Source organism: Chaetodon trifascialis, chromosome 3, assembly GCF_039877785.1.
Source record: "Chaetodon trifascialis isolate fChaTrf1 chromosome 3, fChaTrf1.hap1, whole genome shotgun sequence".
Classification (NCBI taxonomy): domain Eukaryota; kingdom Metazoa; phylum Chordata; class Actinopteri; order Chaetodontiformes; family Chaetodontidae; genus Chaetodon; species Chaetodon trifascialis.
In genome coordinates this window covers 23681783-23694652 of record NC_092058.1, presented here as the reverse complement: position 1 = coordinate 23694652, position 12870 = coordinate 23681783, and the positions used below count along the sequence as shown (strand labels likewise).

The 12870-nt window shown below is 43.1% G+C and overlaps 1 protein-coding gene across 10 annotated transcripts in view; it reads right to left on the bottom strand.

Annotated features, from left to right (window-relative positions):
• itpr1b (inositol 1,4,5-trisphosphate receptor, type 1b) overlaps nucleotides 1-12870 on the bottom strand; it is an 83633-nt gene that overhangs the window by 18629 nt on the left and 52134 nt on the right. For 5 of the 10 annotated variants that reach the window (XM_070958380.1, XM_070958383.1, XM_070958386.1 and 2 more), the window contains 9 exons: nucleotides 8533-8716; nucleotides 7797-8059; nucleotides 6742-6942; nucleotides 5220-5330; nucleotides 4760-4855; nucleotides 4554-4688; nucleotides 3947-4054; nucleotides 3210-3402; nucleotides 236-358 (listed from right to left, as the gene is read on the bottom strand). In XM_070958380.1, coding sequence (XP_070814481.1) covers nucleotides 236-358; nucleotides 3210-3402; nucleotides 3947-4054; nucleotides 4554-4688; nucleotides 4760-4855; nucleotides 5220-5330; nucleotides 6742-6942; nucleotides 7797-8059; nucleotides 8533-8716 — 1414 coding nt within the window. Of the gene's footprint in view, nucleotides 1-235; nucleotides 359-3170; nucleotides 3403-3946; nucleotides 4055-4553; nucleotides 4689-4759; nucleotides 4856-5219; nucleotides 5331-6741; nucleotides 6943-7796; nucleotides 8060-8532; nucleotides 8717-12870 lie in introns of all 10 variants that reach the window. The other 5 variants (XM_070958378.1, XM_070958381.1, XM_070958385.1 and 2 more) reach the window with 1 other exon arrangement.

Below are 12870 nucleotides of genomic sequence, written 5' to 3'. Positions count from 1 at the left end.
CAATATGTACTACATGCCTCCTGCACCACACCTGGCTTTGCCTGAACAGTTGATGTTTGTGCCACTCGCTCCCGCTTCCTGTGTCGTATAAGTCACACTCATTGTGTTAACCACAGTGAATATACACTCAAACACAAGAACACAACCATAGCCCCGTCAACCAGTCCATTGTTTTCCAAGAGAGAAAGGGCTAAAGGGAAGAAAGATGAAAGGGTGAAGACTTCATCAGACTGACCTCCACGGACACCCTCCAGAGGGTAGAAGAAGGCCACGAGCAGGTTCATGAGCACAGCCAGGTTGAAGGAGATGCTGCTCCAGAATGACATGTTCCTGGAGCACCAGTACAAGATGGGCTGAGCTGGAGGACAGTGTATTGAAGCAAATGAGCACAGGTCATTGTACTGCAGAGGGAACACTGCAGCACCCAAACACTCATGGTGCAATACACCAAGCACAGTTTAACTAATAATTTCACAGAACAGAAGTTTACAGTGAAAATACAACACACGACTGATCTGTGTTTCACACCAAAGAGGAACACAAATCTCATTGGCAAATAACTGTATTCAAAGTTAAGATGAAGTCAGGGTTGATTTCCTTCATGTTCCATGTTGATTAATTTTCTTTTGTGCTTGGCCTGAAATAAATAATCTTAGTGGCAAATCTCTGCCATGTTTCTCCACAGCAACAGAACATTTTTGCCGTGTTTTATCAAACAGACTTTCATTGTAATCACTTGGAAGTTGAGTGGGGAGTCATTTTGGTTATCTGAAAAGCATACTCAGTTTGGGGTGAAACACACTGAACAGAATCAGAAGGGGTCTGTATGGTTGTAAGTGCCATTACATACAGCAAAACTAAACAAAGTCAGTAAAAACTTTAATCAATCAATCAATTTAAGAACACAAAACCAACTGTCATGCGTATTTCATATACACTACATGATTCTCTACTTTAAGGAGGGTAAAAACACACAAACTTGCATCTAAGTACTTTTACACGCATGCATGCACAGACTACCCCTTCTCAGACCTCGCTCAGTAGATCAGCATCATGGTCTAAGCTATTTTGAGCCCAACTATTCATCAGAAAAGGAGAACTGTGGTTGGGGACTTTTAGCAACAGCAGCCACGATATTCATGACCAGTGGTTAGCATCAGCGGAACATTATTGTCTCCAGCTGTGCTGATTCATTTGGATAGCAGAGCGGTGGTTGCCGTCACGTGTTCATGGCGTTATAGACAAACCATCCCTCTTCAGGCCTGACAATAGCACAGGTCATAACAGGCTCCTAAACAGTCACTTCATTGGAGTGGCTAACATAATACCAGTCAGAGGGTCAACAGGGACCTGCCCTGCTGACAGAAATTCAAAATAGTGTCCAGGCCTGCACGACCATAGTATTTAAGATGAGTGAAATACAAAGAGGACGTCTAAGATTCCTCTACATCATTTTTTTGATCGCCTTGAATTTTTCTAAGTAAGGTTGTGCCATGTCAGAAGAAAAGAATGTGTGACAGCATGACCTCGAACTGGCAGGTAGATGAAGAAGGTCGTCTCATTAAAAAGCGACAGACTTGAGGCATTCTGCTAACTCAGCTGGTTAAGATGCAACATGTCATAACAGCATCCTAAGTGTGACTCCACTCCACATCCACTTCTCTGCCAACTTTACTGTCCCTGTCTACTGTCCTGTCCTTCTGCTTATAATAAAGCAGGAATATAAAAAAAATATATATTAAATTAAAGACCCAGGACAGGCTTCATGCTCCATCTGCAGCCTTTTTTTCTGCAGACAAAACCATATTCTACACTTGTGTTACCTCTCAAACACCAGCTCACCAATCATTCATGCTGGAAAGTAGTGTTTTAGCACCAAAGTCACTATTTACAGTAGCGTGGGACTAAAAAGGAGCACTGTGCAAAGGTTAATATGCTGTGACCACATGGACATCAGCTAACTGAGTTATATCCTGCCAGGAAATTTTCTTTTGCCGTCGCCTCTGTTTTCTGTTTCCACAGAGACAAAATACAGAAACTTGACTCCGTAATTACAATGTGTATGGAAAACAGACTACAGGAACCATGTGTAAACATTTTTATGCAATGTGGAACAATCTGCATACTGGCCACAACTGTCATGTTTATCATCCACTACGTCACACTGACAGAGCTGACATCAGTCTGTCCTGGCTGGAAAACCTCCATTTATCTCTTTATACAGCATACTTTCTTATCCCATCTTAGCCTTTAATTAGCTTACAGTATATTATATTATAATTTAAATCAGACTTTAAGTTGCTTATGAAGGTTTACATACTCTCTCCACTTCCATCCCTCCAGGGTTCAGAGGTCAGGGAGCAGAGCGCAGTCCCTTTCACACACGGATCCCGGAACATTGCTGGGTTCAATTATCATCTTTTTTAAGAATTTGCTCTGATATAGGAAAAGAACGTGTGTCGAGAAAGAACGACCTATGCAGGTAAATGTTCAATAAAAAAATAAGACATTAAAGTAAGGTTTTGGCTCTGTCAATCCTGTTGGCTCACCTGCGAGTTTTGTGGTTGGCATGCTGACACTTAAAGCTGTTCAACCTGTCTGAGGGTCTAACATCTGTTCGTCTGATTTTATTTCCGTCTGTGTTGTCATATTTGGAGTTCCTGGAGTGCCAAGCACAGTGTGGCTGTGGTTGCTCTTGAAGCTGTCTGGTTTTTAATCACAGCTGTTTGTCCATTCCAGTGTTGCAAACATGGTAGACATCACTGAAATACCTTCAAAGGAGGTTTATGTTTCCTGCCCTACGATTTGTCATCATAATGTCTTCATTCTGACATCAGAAACAAGCTTTCTGTGGCTCCTATTGCCTTTTTGTCCTTTACTGTGCTGCACGATGGCTTGTGGTCACACCAGAGGTGTGGGGGAGGAGTCTGGGAAATTTAAATACATCTTGAGTTGACAAATTGCCACATGCCGGGACATTTTATCTCCAGTTCCTGCTCACACATGATGCCAAAATATCAAATTAACATTTCTGGAGTGTATGCGTGAAAGAGGCTTTAGTATCAGTTTCCCAGTTGAGGGCAGGAGGGTCCTCAGGGGCCTGGAGGGATGCAAGGGGACAGTGTGTAAACCATGAACTAAGAGGTAAAGAGTTGAGGAGAAAGACGCACAGGGAACCGTGTTTGTGTTACCAGTAGCCTCTTGAGTACCTCGCAGCTTCTTCTGCCAGTTCATCTCATTGAAGAGGTCTTCAGAGCGCAGGAAGAAGTCATTGATCTTGCTGCCTTGCTCATCCCGCTCTGTGGTGTAGTAGACGCGCAGCTTGGACTCTTGGGTGAGGAACTCGCAGATGTTGGGCACAGGAAAGACTATCTGCTCCATGGTACGATCCAGACGTACAATCTGGACACAACCATAGAAGCAGCCACCAATCACACTCTCCGACGGGCAAAAGAATCTTAACCCCTGCCTTCTTCAAATCCAAGTGTTTATAGATTATTTGTTAATTCAAATGATCTGACTGATTATCATCACAAACTGTACTTTCTAATACAAACTAAAGCGGTGTTTTGTTTCCAAAAGTGGTTGATAGAAAGTTCAGAACTCTGTCAACAGTCACCATCCCTTCTTTTCGCTGAGAACGCATTGGAAAATGTGCAAACATGCCAAAGGTGCTTGCCATTCTGTCAAGGTACAACATGAGACCGAGAAACAGGCCAAGGAAAACAGCATCACATGCCTCCAGTCTCTTGTGATTCCAAAACATGTTGCAATCCTTTGCAACTAAGACAAGCATCTTATGATGGATGTTAAATAGAGGGCAGACAACAGAGAAAGTGTGGCAACATTTCACAGCAAAACATTCAAGTTAAAAAGAAAATGCAATAATGACAGGAGTAGATCAAAAATGCCACAATCTAATTCAGACAAAGACATAACAACTGACCTCAATCTGAGCTGTGTGTTTGGCATAGAACTCCAGAGCCTCATCTCCCTCTCCATATGTCCCCCCTGGTTTCAACATAGCCTGCAGTTCCTTGTTGTGACGGGCCAACTGAAATGATAAATCAATCAATGATAAACAGATCAATGACAGATAATCATTGTAGCAACTGTTTCTATTATTATCAGATTGGTTTCTGGACATGTGTTCACTAAGCATGAGCAGTAAGTCTGAGCCACCATTGCTGATATTTAAAAACTGGGCGCTGTACATGTTATTCATTCTTTCCTTGAATGCAGGATGTTCCGTTCATTCATCCACAAGGCTGCACGGTGTGGACTGACAGTAGGTGTTGCGTAAGTATAATTGCTGTCGTTAAGCTAACAGACACTCTGCTATTGAGCCGCACACAGCCCGAGGGCTGTAAAAGAGAAGATGTGTGTGGAAGGACACGTGTCACATGTCTCTAACAGCCACAGGAAATGACACAGACATGCAGTAACAGTAAGGCCATTGAATATCCACTGGCTATGCACTTTTTTACGTGGCCAGCATTTACTCACGGGTGCATCTATCTCCACACTGATATCACGGACAGTTGGTGGCTTACCTGATGTGCCAAGATGTAGATATTATGACCAACATTGCGTGGAGACGCAGAGTGCTCCTCCTCTCCATCCTCACCCTCCTGCGGCTCTTCCACCTCTATCTCACCCTGCATGTAGGCCTTTTTGATCACTTCCACCTGCAAGAATATAGACTGTCACATAACATCCACTTAACGCTGTGTGACCATTTCTATGGAGTCATACACACCAGCTCTTTAGGCCTCATGTTGTACAGTATCCTCTCAGCGTTCTCACTGTCATGTCGACTCTCCATAATTGCAAGGAGAAGCTTGGAGGCATTGTTCTATGAAGAGAAGAGGAGAACAGATAACGACCAGAATCTACTCAGGTTCCTTTTTGTCTACTTGGTGTTCAGCATTCCAGACTGTGAAATATTCTGTGTCATTGTTGTGCAATTCATGACGGAGCACTTTGTGATTAGGTGTCGTACTAACACATCTCGGCATAAAAGCCAACATTTGACTTGATCCCTATCATTACTATCAGTAACTCTGCATTTCAATGATTCATTTCTTCTTACTGCTTTCAAATTTTCAGTAATTTTAACAATCTAAATCTACAGCTAATGCACCTGTTAGGTAACGCTTGCAGCGCTTTGCAGTGTTGTGTCCTCTTCAAAACCACTGGACTAACCAATAATCACTCACTTTAAGTTCCAGCACCAGATCCATCCTCTTCTTCCCCAGGGGGTTGATGTCATTGAGGATGAGAGCGATGATGATGTCGATACCATTGCATTCATGAGTGGCAATGCAGTTCTGAGGAACAAATAAATAAAAGTTAATGAAAGCATAAACTGGAACAAGAGAGTTTCCAGTTTTAACCAGTAGCAGTATTATTCTTGAGGGTAGAATCTCAAGTGACAGGACTTTTATGGAAACACTCAACAGCAATTAAAGATAATATCTAATGTTTTCTGATGCTGGAGTGTTGTTGACATCCCCTGCAAACACAGCAGTACAGACCAGCATGTTCAGCGATGATTAGATAACAAACACCATCTATAATTTATTCATCAAGGTCAAACTCTTCCCCCACACCCATGATTTACACTGATGCACAATTACTGATATGGCTTTTAATAAAGCCACAACACAGACGCGAACACCAGTCAGTGGTGTTGTTCCATGAATATCCTGTATTTATTTATCAAGTCACTGGAAAATCATGCCATCACAAATTGTCTTTTCAGCAGCCAATGATTCTGGCCTTCTGTTGGACAGTCTCCCGATGGCAGTAAAATACATAAACAAGCTGATTTTTAAGAAAATTGTGGTAAAAATAAATGTGTTTTTGGGTTGCTAAAATGTAATTGGCTTCTTTTTTCTTTTGTGGTGTCCCACACAGATCAAATTCCCGTAAGTTTACCAACAAGCAGTGATTGAGGTTGACCGAGGTCGACCACATTTCATAACTATTGGTAAAATGTCATTTGGCTTCATATTCATAAATTACAGTTTATTTTGCCAAACATGTGCCACAACTCAAAACTAAACAATGGCAAGTGGTTTGAAACAAGAACCTTGACACCCTTTACCAAAGACTCTTAATACCACACAAACAAAAATAATTCCAGCACTCTCCCTCCCTTTTCCGTCTCAGCAGATATGAACAAAGAGCTTTGTTTGGTCTGGCAGTCCTCCTTGTAGCACTGTTTGACGGAACTGAAAACAGTTCAAACAGCGACTGCATTTAGCCAGTTGCTTGTTTAGTCATGCCAGTTTCACACTTGCCATAAAATGACCCTCAGCGCGGCTTGAACAGAGGATGCCACGATCATGTGAGAAGACCAAGCCCTGCCAATCCATACCAAAACAACAAACACAGGCTCACTGCCCAGAGTAGGCTGGTGTTACACTGCTGAAGGAAGACTGCAGAGCTTCAGTGTGGCAGCTGAGCGCTGGGCATGAAAAGACAAATGCTCAGGACTAATTCCAGTACTACCCCCACACAAAACCATCGGTATGATTACTGAAATGAAAAGGTCACTCTGACGTAAGCTGACGATAATTTGCTAAAGTGCGGAAGGAAACCTAATTTTAACGTCCCAATGAGAAACAGCCTCTATGCTGTTCGGTAAATGACAACACAGGCCGACTGCAGACTAAACATACGGTTGAAAGCACATTTTAAGTGTGAGCCTTCACAATCGTGTTGTGTGTGTATCACCTGGTTCTCATGACAGGGACCTTGGCAGTACTCAGTCAGGCTCTCCACAGTCTGGTTGATGAGTCCTACGTTCTTCTCATTGATGTACAGTCCCAACAGTCCCAGTCCCCCCGTGGTGCTGCCACAGATGCAGTCCAGGAACTGAAGCGTCTCACACACCAGATTATAGTTGTTCTTGTTATTCTGGTTGCGCAGAAAGTTCTGGAGATGGATGGAGATAAAATATACACTAACTAGGCATTTCATTCGTCTTTCCAGGACTCATGTCATGTAATGTAATGTTGTGGATTAGTGAAATATCTTTGTCATCAAAACGATGTCTCGCTTTAAACCACAAATAGGAAACCCAAGACTACCGCACTTGATGCTGAGCAACAGTAATGATAGAGTTAAAGCGAGCCGATTAGTCATGTTCTCAGGGTCTGTAGAGACAGTTGATACCAGGCACACTCCTTTAAGCTTCTACACAGGGAAACACTTTTTTCCAAAATTTCTTTCTCTGAAGTGTGAAAAAAAACTTAGCGAGTTAAGAGTTGTGAGGCTCGCTCTCGTCTTCTTACGTAGGCCTATACAGCAACCGGGCAATGACTCCCCGTTCTTGGAAGGAGCAGAAACATCTCCATGAATTCATCATCTGTGTTGTATGGTTAGCAGTAAATCAATATCTTGCACCCACAATGGATCAGGATGGACGAGACAGAGTGATTCAGTGCCGAGCCAACCATCATTTAACGACGGCCTGCTCTGGTTTGGGGTGTAAACAGAATCAGTGCAAGAAGGAAGTCTTTTGTCTGGCCTGCTGGAGCTAGCCATTACTAAACAACAACACACTCCTCATAGTGAAACCAGACCAAGACTGGAAACAGCTGCATCAGGAAATTCTGCAAATGGTGGCTATTTTCTACATGGTTTCGTTTCTGTATAACTGAATGTGGTGATACAAATTCAGAACACAAGTCAGGAAATGTTATCAAGCTATGGGCCATGGCGGTGGGGGAGGGCGTTTAGGCAAAACAAAAGCCCTACAGTGATGACAAGCTGGTGTAATGGCTGACCTGCAGGTCCCTGTTGTGGTTCTCACAGAGCAGTTGCATGAGGCGCAAGATGGGCTGCATGATGGTGATTATGACGCTCATCTCGCCTTCCTCCTGGCCCTTATCAGCTGTCGGAACAGGAGAGCCATCAGCGGCTGCTTGGTGCTCTTCGGCTTCAGCCTCGCGGCGGTACGTCGTGAAAGCTTTCTTGGTAACAGCAGAGGCCTCCACTAGCTGCTCCTTCACCTCCTCAGTCACCACGGCTACCACTGGCACATCTTTGACTAACCACAGGGAGAGGAGAGTGAGTCAAAGGCAGACCATTGGAAATAAGACGCAGTGTTATAAAGACGTTGCATTTGACAAGTCATGTATTCAAGTACTGACTGGTATCATCATCTACATGCATATGTTGTTGTGTTTTATTATCATGTCTTAATATAACCTTAATCGTGATTGCGTTACCGCATATGGGGACAGATGCAGACATTTATTCAAATGCTAATCTATTTCTTTAAATCTGTGCTGACAGAAAATGCACAGGAATTAATAAACTAAATAAATGATGTAGCAGTTTCTGTTTCAATACACAGGGCATTTAGAGACTGGTGACCAAATACCAATTCATATGACTCAGTTCCATGGATACAGAAGACAACAGAGGTTTTATTTTGCCAGTTTAATGGTCTCGTGTGTGATTTCCATTAGGATATTATCGAAACTTTCCAGGTGGTGACCTCAACTCCTGACCCTTCACCTTTCTTGCGTGCTGGCGTGTCTTTGTCTGGCGGCTCCTCGTCCTTCTTCTTGCTGCCCAGGTCACTGGTATTGACTGTCACAGTGGCTTTAATCTCCTGCTGAGCCAGCTTCATGCGCTCATAGAACACCTTGAAGAATTTTTCGGACTTATTGTCCCCCGTTAAACGATGGAAGAATGACCGCTACAGGAAAAGATAGAAGGGGACAATGCACGTAATATCCACTTAATATTCTGACATATTCAGATGCATCTGACACTATTTTTCTCTCGATGGAGTTGCATAGCCCTTTCTGTTCTCTAACTTTTTCTAGCTAAAATGCAGATTCAAGGTGGTTGATTTTCAACACCAAAAATATTTCTTTTAAAAACTCACCTTGACCAAAGATTCAATTACAGGGTACATTTTCTTATTTTGTAAGCTGCTGCCCTCCCTTTCTTATCATGATCTTATTGTCACTCTTAACAGGTTTTACACAGTGCTGAGGGCCAGAGGTTCTGTTAGAAGCAGTTACATAAGCCTCCTCTCAGTGCCAGGAAATATGCTGCTAGTCCTCACCATGCTCACCTGATTTTACACCATCTGCTCTCTGCTCCCTGGGCATAACATGGCTTTGGCACCCTGAGGACTATGCTGGGCGTTAACACTTAAAAAACAGGCAGCCAAACTCAAATACTCAAATACACACACGCACGCACCCACGTACGCACGTACGCACGCACGCACGCGTGCACACACAGAGTCCACTGATAACACACTACTGTACTTGCACTGACTTTATGTGCATACATGCATTTACACATGGAGGTAAATGCAAAAGGCTGTCAAAACATGTTCATAATAACATGTTCATAGAATTGGCCTCACTTGCACAAATCTTGACTTTTCTGAGCTTTTCAACTATGCAACAGTCAAAGTTTGATCCAGCATGAGTAAGCGGTTTGCGAAGTCGAGGTGAGGAAGGAAATGTCTGCCTATAGCTGAACTACACAAAGGGCTGCCTTGTTTCAAAGCCTTGTATGCACGGAGCTGTTGTTTTTCTGCAACAGGCTCATATGTTCTGTCCCATTTTCCTCTTGACAATCCCTCCTTACATAAGACCTGTAATCAGCTGAGTGGTTATAGTGAGGGCACACAGTGCCTCAGCTCTAACACTGTTACATCAGCCCACGGAGGGTGAGCGTTGGAGAGAGGGAGAGAGGAAAACCCTGCCCTACTTTTCAGTGCCAGAACTGCACGAAGTGAGCATGTGGTGTGAGAGAGAGGAGGGAGGGTCCGAAGGGGGTGTCAATGCAAACAGCGCTTATCACATACATAGATTGTGGGGCAGTTCTGAAAGCCTGTTACACAAGACTCTTTCCAGGTTTAGCTCAATTCTTAAGTTTCTGAATTGGGGGCAAGACATGGAAACAGTGGAACAGCATGCAAGCACAGTGAATGGCAGTAAAATGATGTTATCTGCATAGAAAACCTTTGAAAATATGAAACCTATTTAGTTAAAATCTCAGCAGAGCCACCTGACTCAAGTCCTGAGGGATGCAGGACACTTAATGCATTAACCAAATCCGGGCTGTTTTCCTTCTCTTTTATGCAACCGTTTCGCCCTGCTTGTTTTTCACGCTGTTAACATCATGTTGTTGACAAAATAGGACCATTCACTGATAATGATCTGATTAAGAGTCAGCAGAAGACTTATGCAAGCAGGCCGACTCCTCCAGAAAACAGCTCCAGGATAGCAGCTTTACAAGATTACCATATTAAATAGACCTCATGACTATGTCCATAAAACTTTTTTTTTAAATCACTGGTGCAAGGGGAATCATTTATCAACACTTGCCTGTCATACATGCCGATGGCAAACGGAGGAGCAGGTAAGAACTGTTGCTCTTTGCTCTGCCTGTAAGTAAGTTAAACTACGGCTGGGTATAAAAGCTCAGTGCATTTAGCTACCAATCAAAACGTATCAGTGGCACAGAGCATCAAAAACTGTCAAATACTAAAAGCTGGGATCAAACACTTGCTCAGATTACTAACTCCTCTTTACTTCCCCTTTGATCACATAGTTTCACACAGGTTTAAATCACTATTTTGTCCATTTCACACTATATGTCAGTGAGGCAGAGTTATTTCAGGGCTGCTCGTGTTTAGAAATCATTTAACCTTTTTGAAATTGACTTCTTTTATTTAATGAAAAACATGTTTTTATTTCTCAAAGTAAGGCACTGAAAAAAGAATCTGTGCTGAATTAACAGAATAAACTGGTATTGCATCAGTAAATAATTTGAATGATAGGCAGCTGTGTGACATGAAAATAACCTTGAGAAAACAGCCTTTGGCCAATTCATGAATCATGAAAACATGGTCTATAGGTAATCTACTCAGCTGGTTCTATAATTCCCTTCTATATGTTTGGGTTCAAGGCTTGATTTGAGTTAATTGATGAATACAATAAAGGACATTTTTCACAGCTGCATTTTGCCTTAGTATTTGTTTAAAATATGATTCCACCTATCAGAGCTGACAAGAGATCATATAACGTGATGAGAGTCCATTCAAAGATCTTAAAGAAGGAAACAGGATCAGATAACAACTTTGATAACAACCATTGTACATAATTTAAGCCCAGTTCTCCCCATTGACTGCTGAGTCATTCTTTAAAGAAAATGGTCAGTCAGCTAATCAGCCTCAGCTTTTTCCCCCAAGGCAGTTTAGCTCTCTATGAGAGCCATTAAGCCCCCTGGGAGCTCTGCGGATCCTGCGGCTGTCAGTCATGTTCAGCACAGCAGGTTTAGGTCAGCGCATGATTTGCTCTCCTATTCTACAGATTCAACATGGTGGCACAGCGTGGTCTCCTTTCTGATTATACTGCGCTTCCACTTTCCCCTCCATTCCCTGTCAGCTGCCACCCCAGCTCCTGGCATCAACACGGGCCGATTATGTAAGGCCTGTTTATACCACCAGCCCTCTCTTCCTTTTTATCCGTCTCACGCTTTTACAGCCTCACACCTTGGTGAGTGACAAAGCCATCTCTGTGCTTATGGGAGGGCTTGATCGGCATACTCTGCCCCGCCCAGCTGGTAACCATGGAGATCTGCTCCTTGAAGCTACGACAAGACTGCCAGATAGGAGGTTGAAATGACAAAGAAGTACACATGATTGTGTGTTCTCAAGATTCTGCACAGACAGCAAGCCAGGCAAAGTGGAAAATGTATCCTGTGACCTCAACAACAACAACGAACAAGTAAATACACCGAAGGGACTAAAAAGCTGCACAGGGCAGCATGGGAATAAAATGTTCTTAGCTATAAACTGGCTTTTAAAAGGAGAATCCCTGCTCACTCTGTAGTTGGAAGACAGCTGGTATGTTGATGATGCCGGTGCCTGGAAACTCACTTTGCAGAAGCTTTTTAAAGCTTTCCAAGAGGTAGCTGTAAAGTGAACTTGAACTGAGCAGAGGTGGGGGGGAGTAAATCAAGTTTGGAAGGGGCCGAGGCCAGCGGCGTGCCACAACAAGCCTATTGAGTAAGAGTGGTGGCACCTGTTTTCTCCTGTGACAGTTAGGGATCTGCGGTCATGAAGACAGCGTTGAGGAGATGGATGGAGGGTTGGGAGGAGCAGAGTTTCTACACTTCTTCTCTTACATAACACACACACACTCTCTCTCTCTCTCTCTTAGGACTGTTTTTGGAATGAGCTCTCCAGCCTCTAAGTACGTCCAGGAGTGTGTGCATGCGTGTGTGCATGTGCTAACGCTGTGTACAGACGAGCATGCAAGAGTGAAGTTTTATGCTATGACACAGTACGTGTGCTACATGTCTGCTCACGTTACAGTTCACAGTATTTGCTGCTTATCACTGGACAACAACCTGGGAGCATACGTGTCAAACAGCACGTTATCTTGTCCATGACAATCTCAACAGGCTTAGGCTAATTATGGGAAGGTATGTAGGTCAATAACTAATGTCTGACATGATGCATGTGTTATTGTATAAGCAGTGTGTTATCTGCTGTCAGATTCAAAGCCAAAGATTTGCCAATAAGTCAGTGCATTATCCCTTGTTAAAACGCTGTCACCAAACAACTAAACAAAAGGTTTTTCGATTTCAAGTCAAGGCATATAATTCTCAGTTAGACTAAGGAAGGAAGGGTTGCTCTGTGTGACTGCTAAACATAAGTAATGAATGCAAACTGTGGGTATGAGGGGTTGGCTTTCACTGGTGATAGCTGTGCCCTTACAAACAGTCCCGCATTGGGGTTATGACGTGTGACGAACCACCAAACTATTTTCAGTGTGTGGGCAGATGTCAAGATAAGGACTGCATCAGCAACATCAGTGA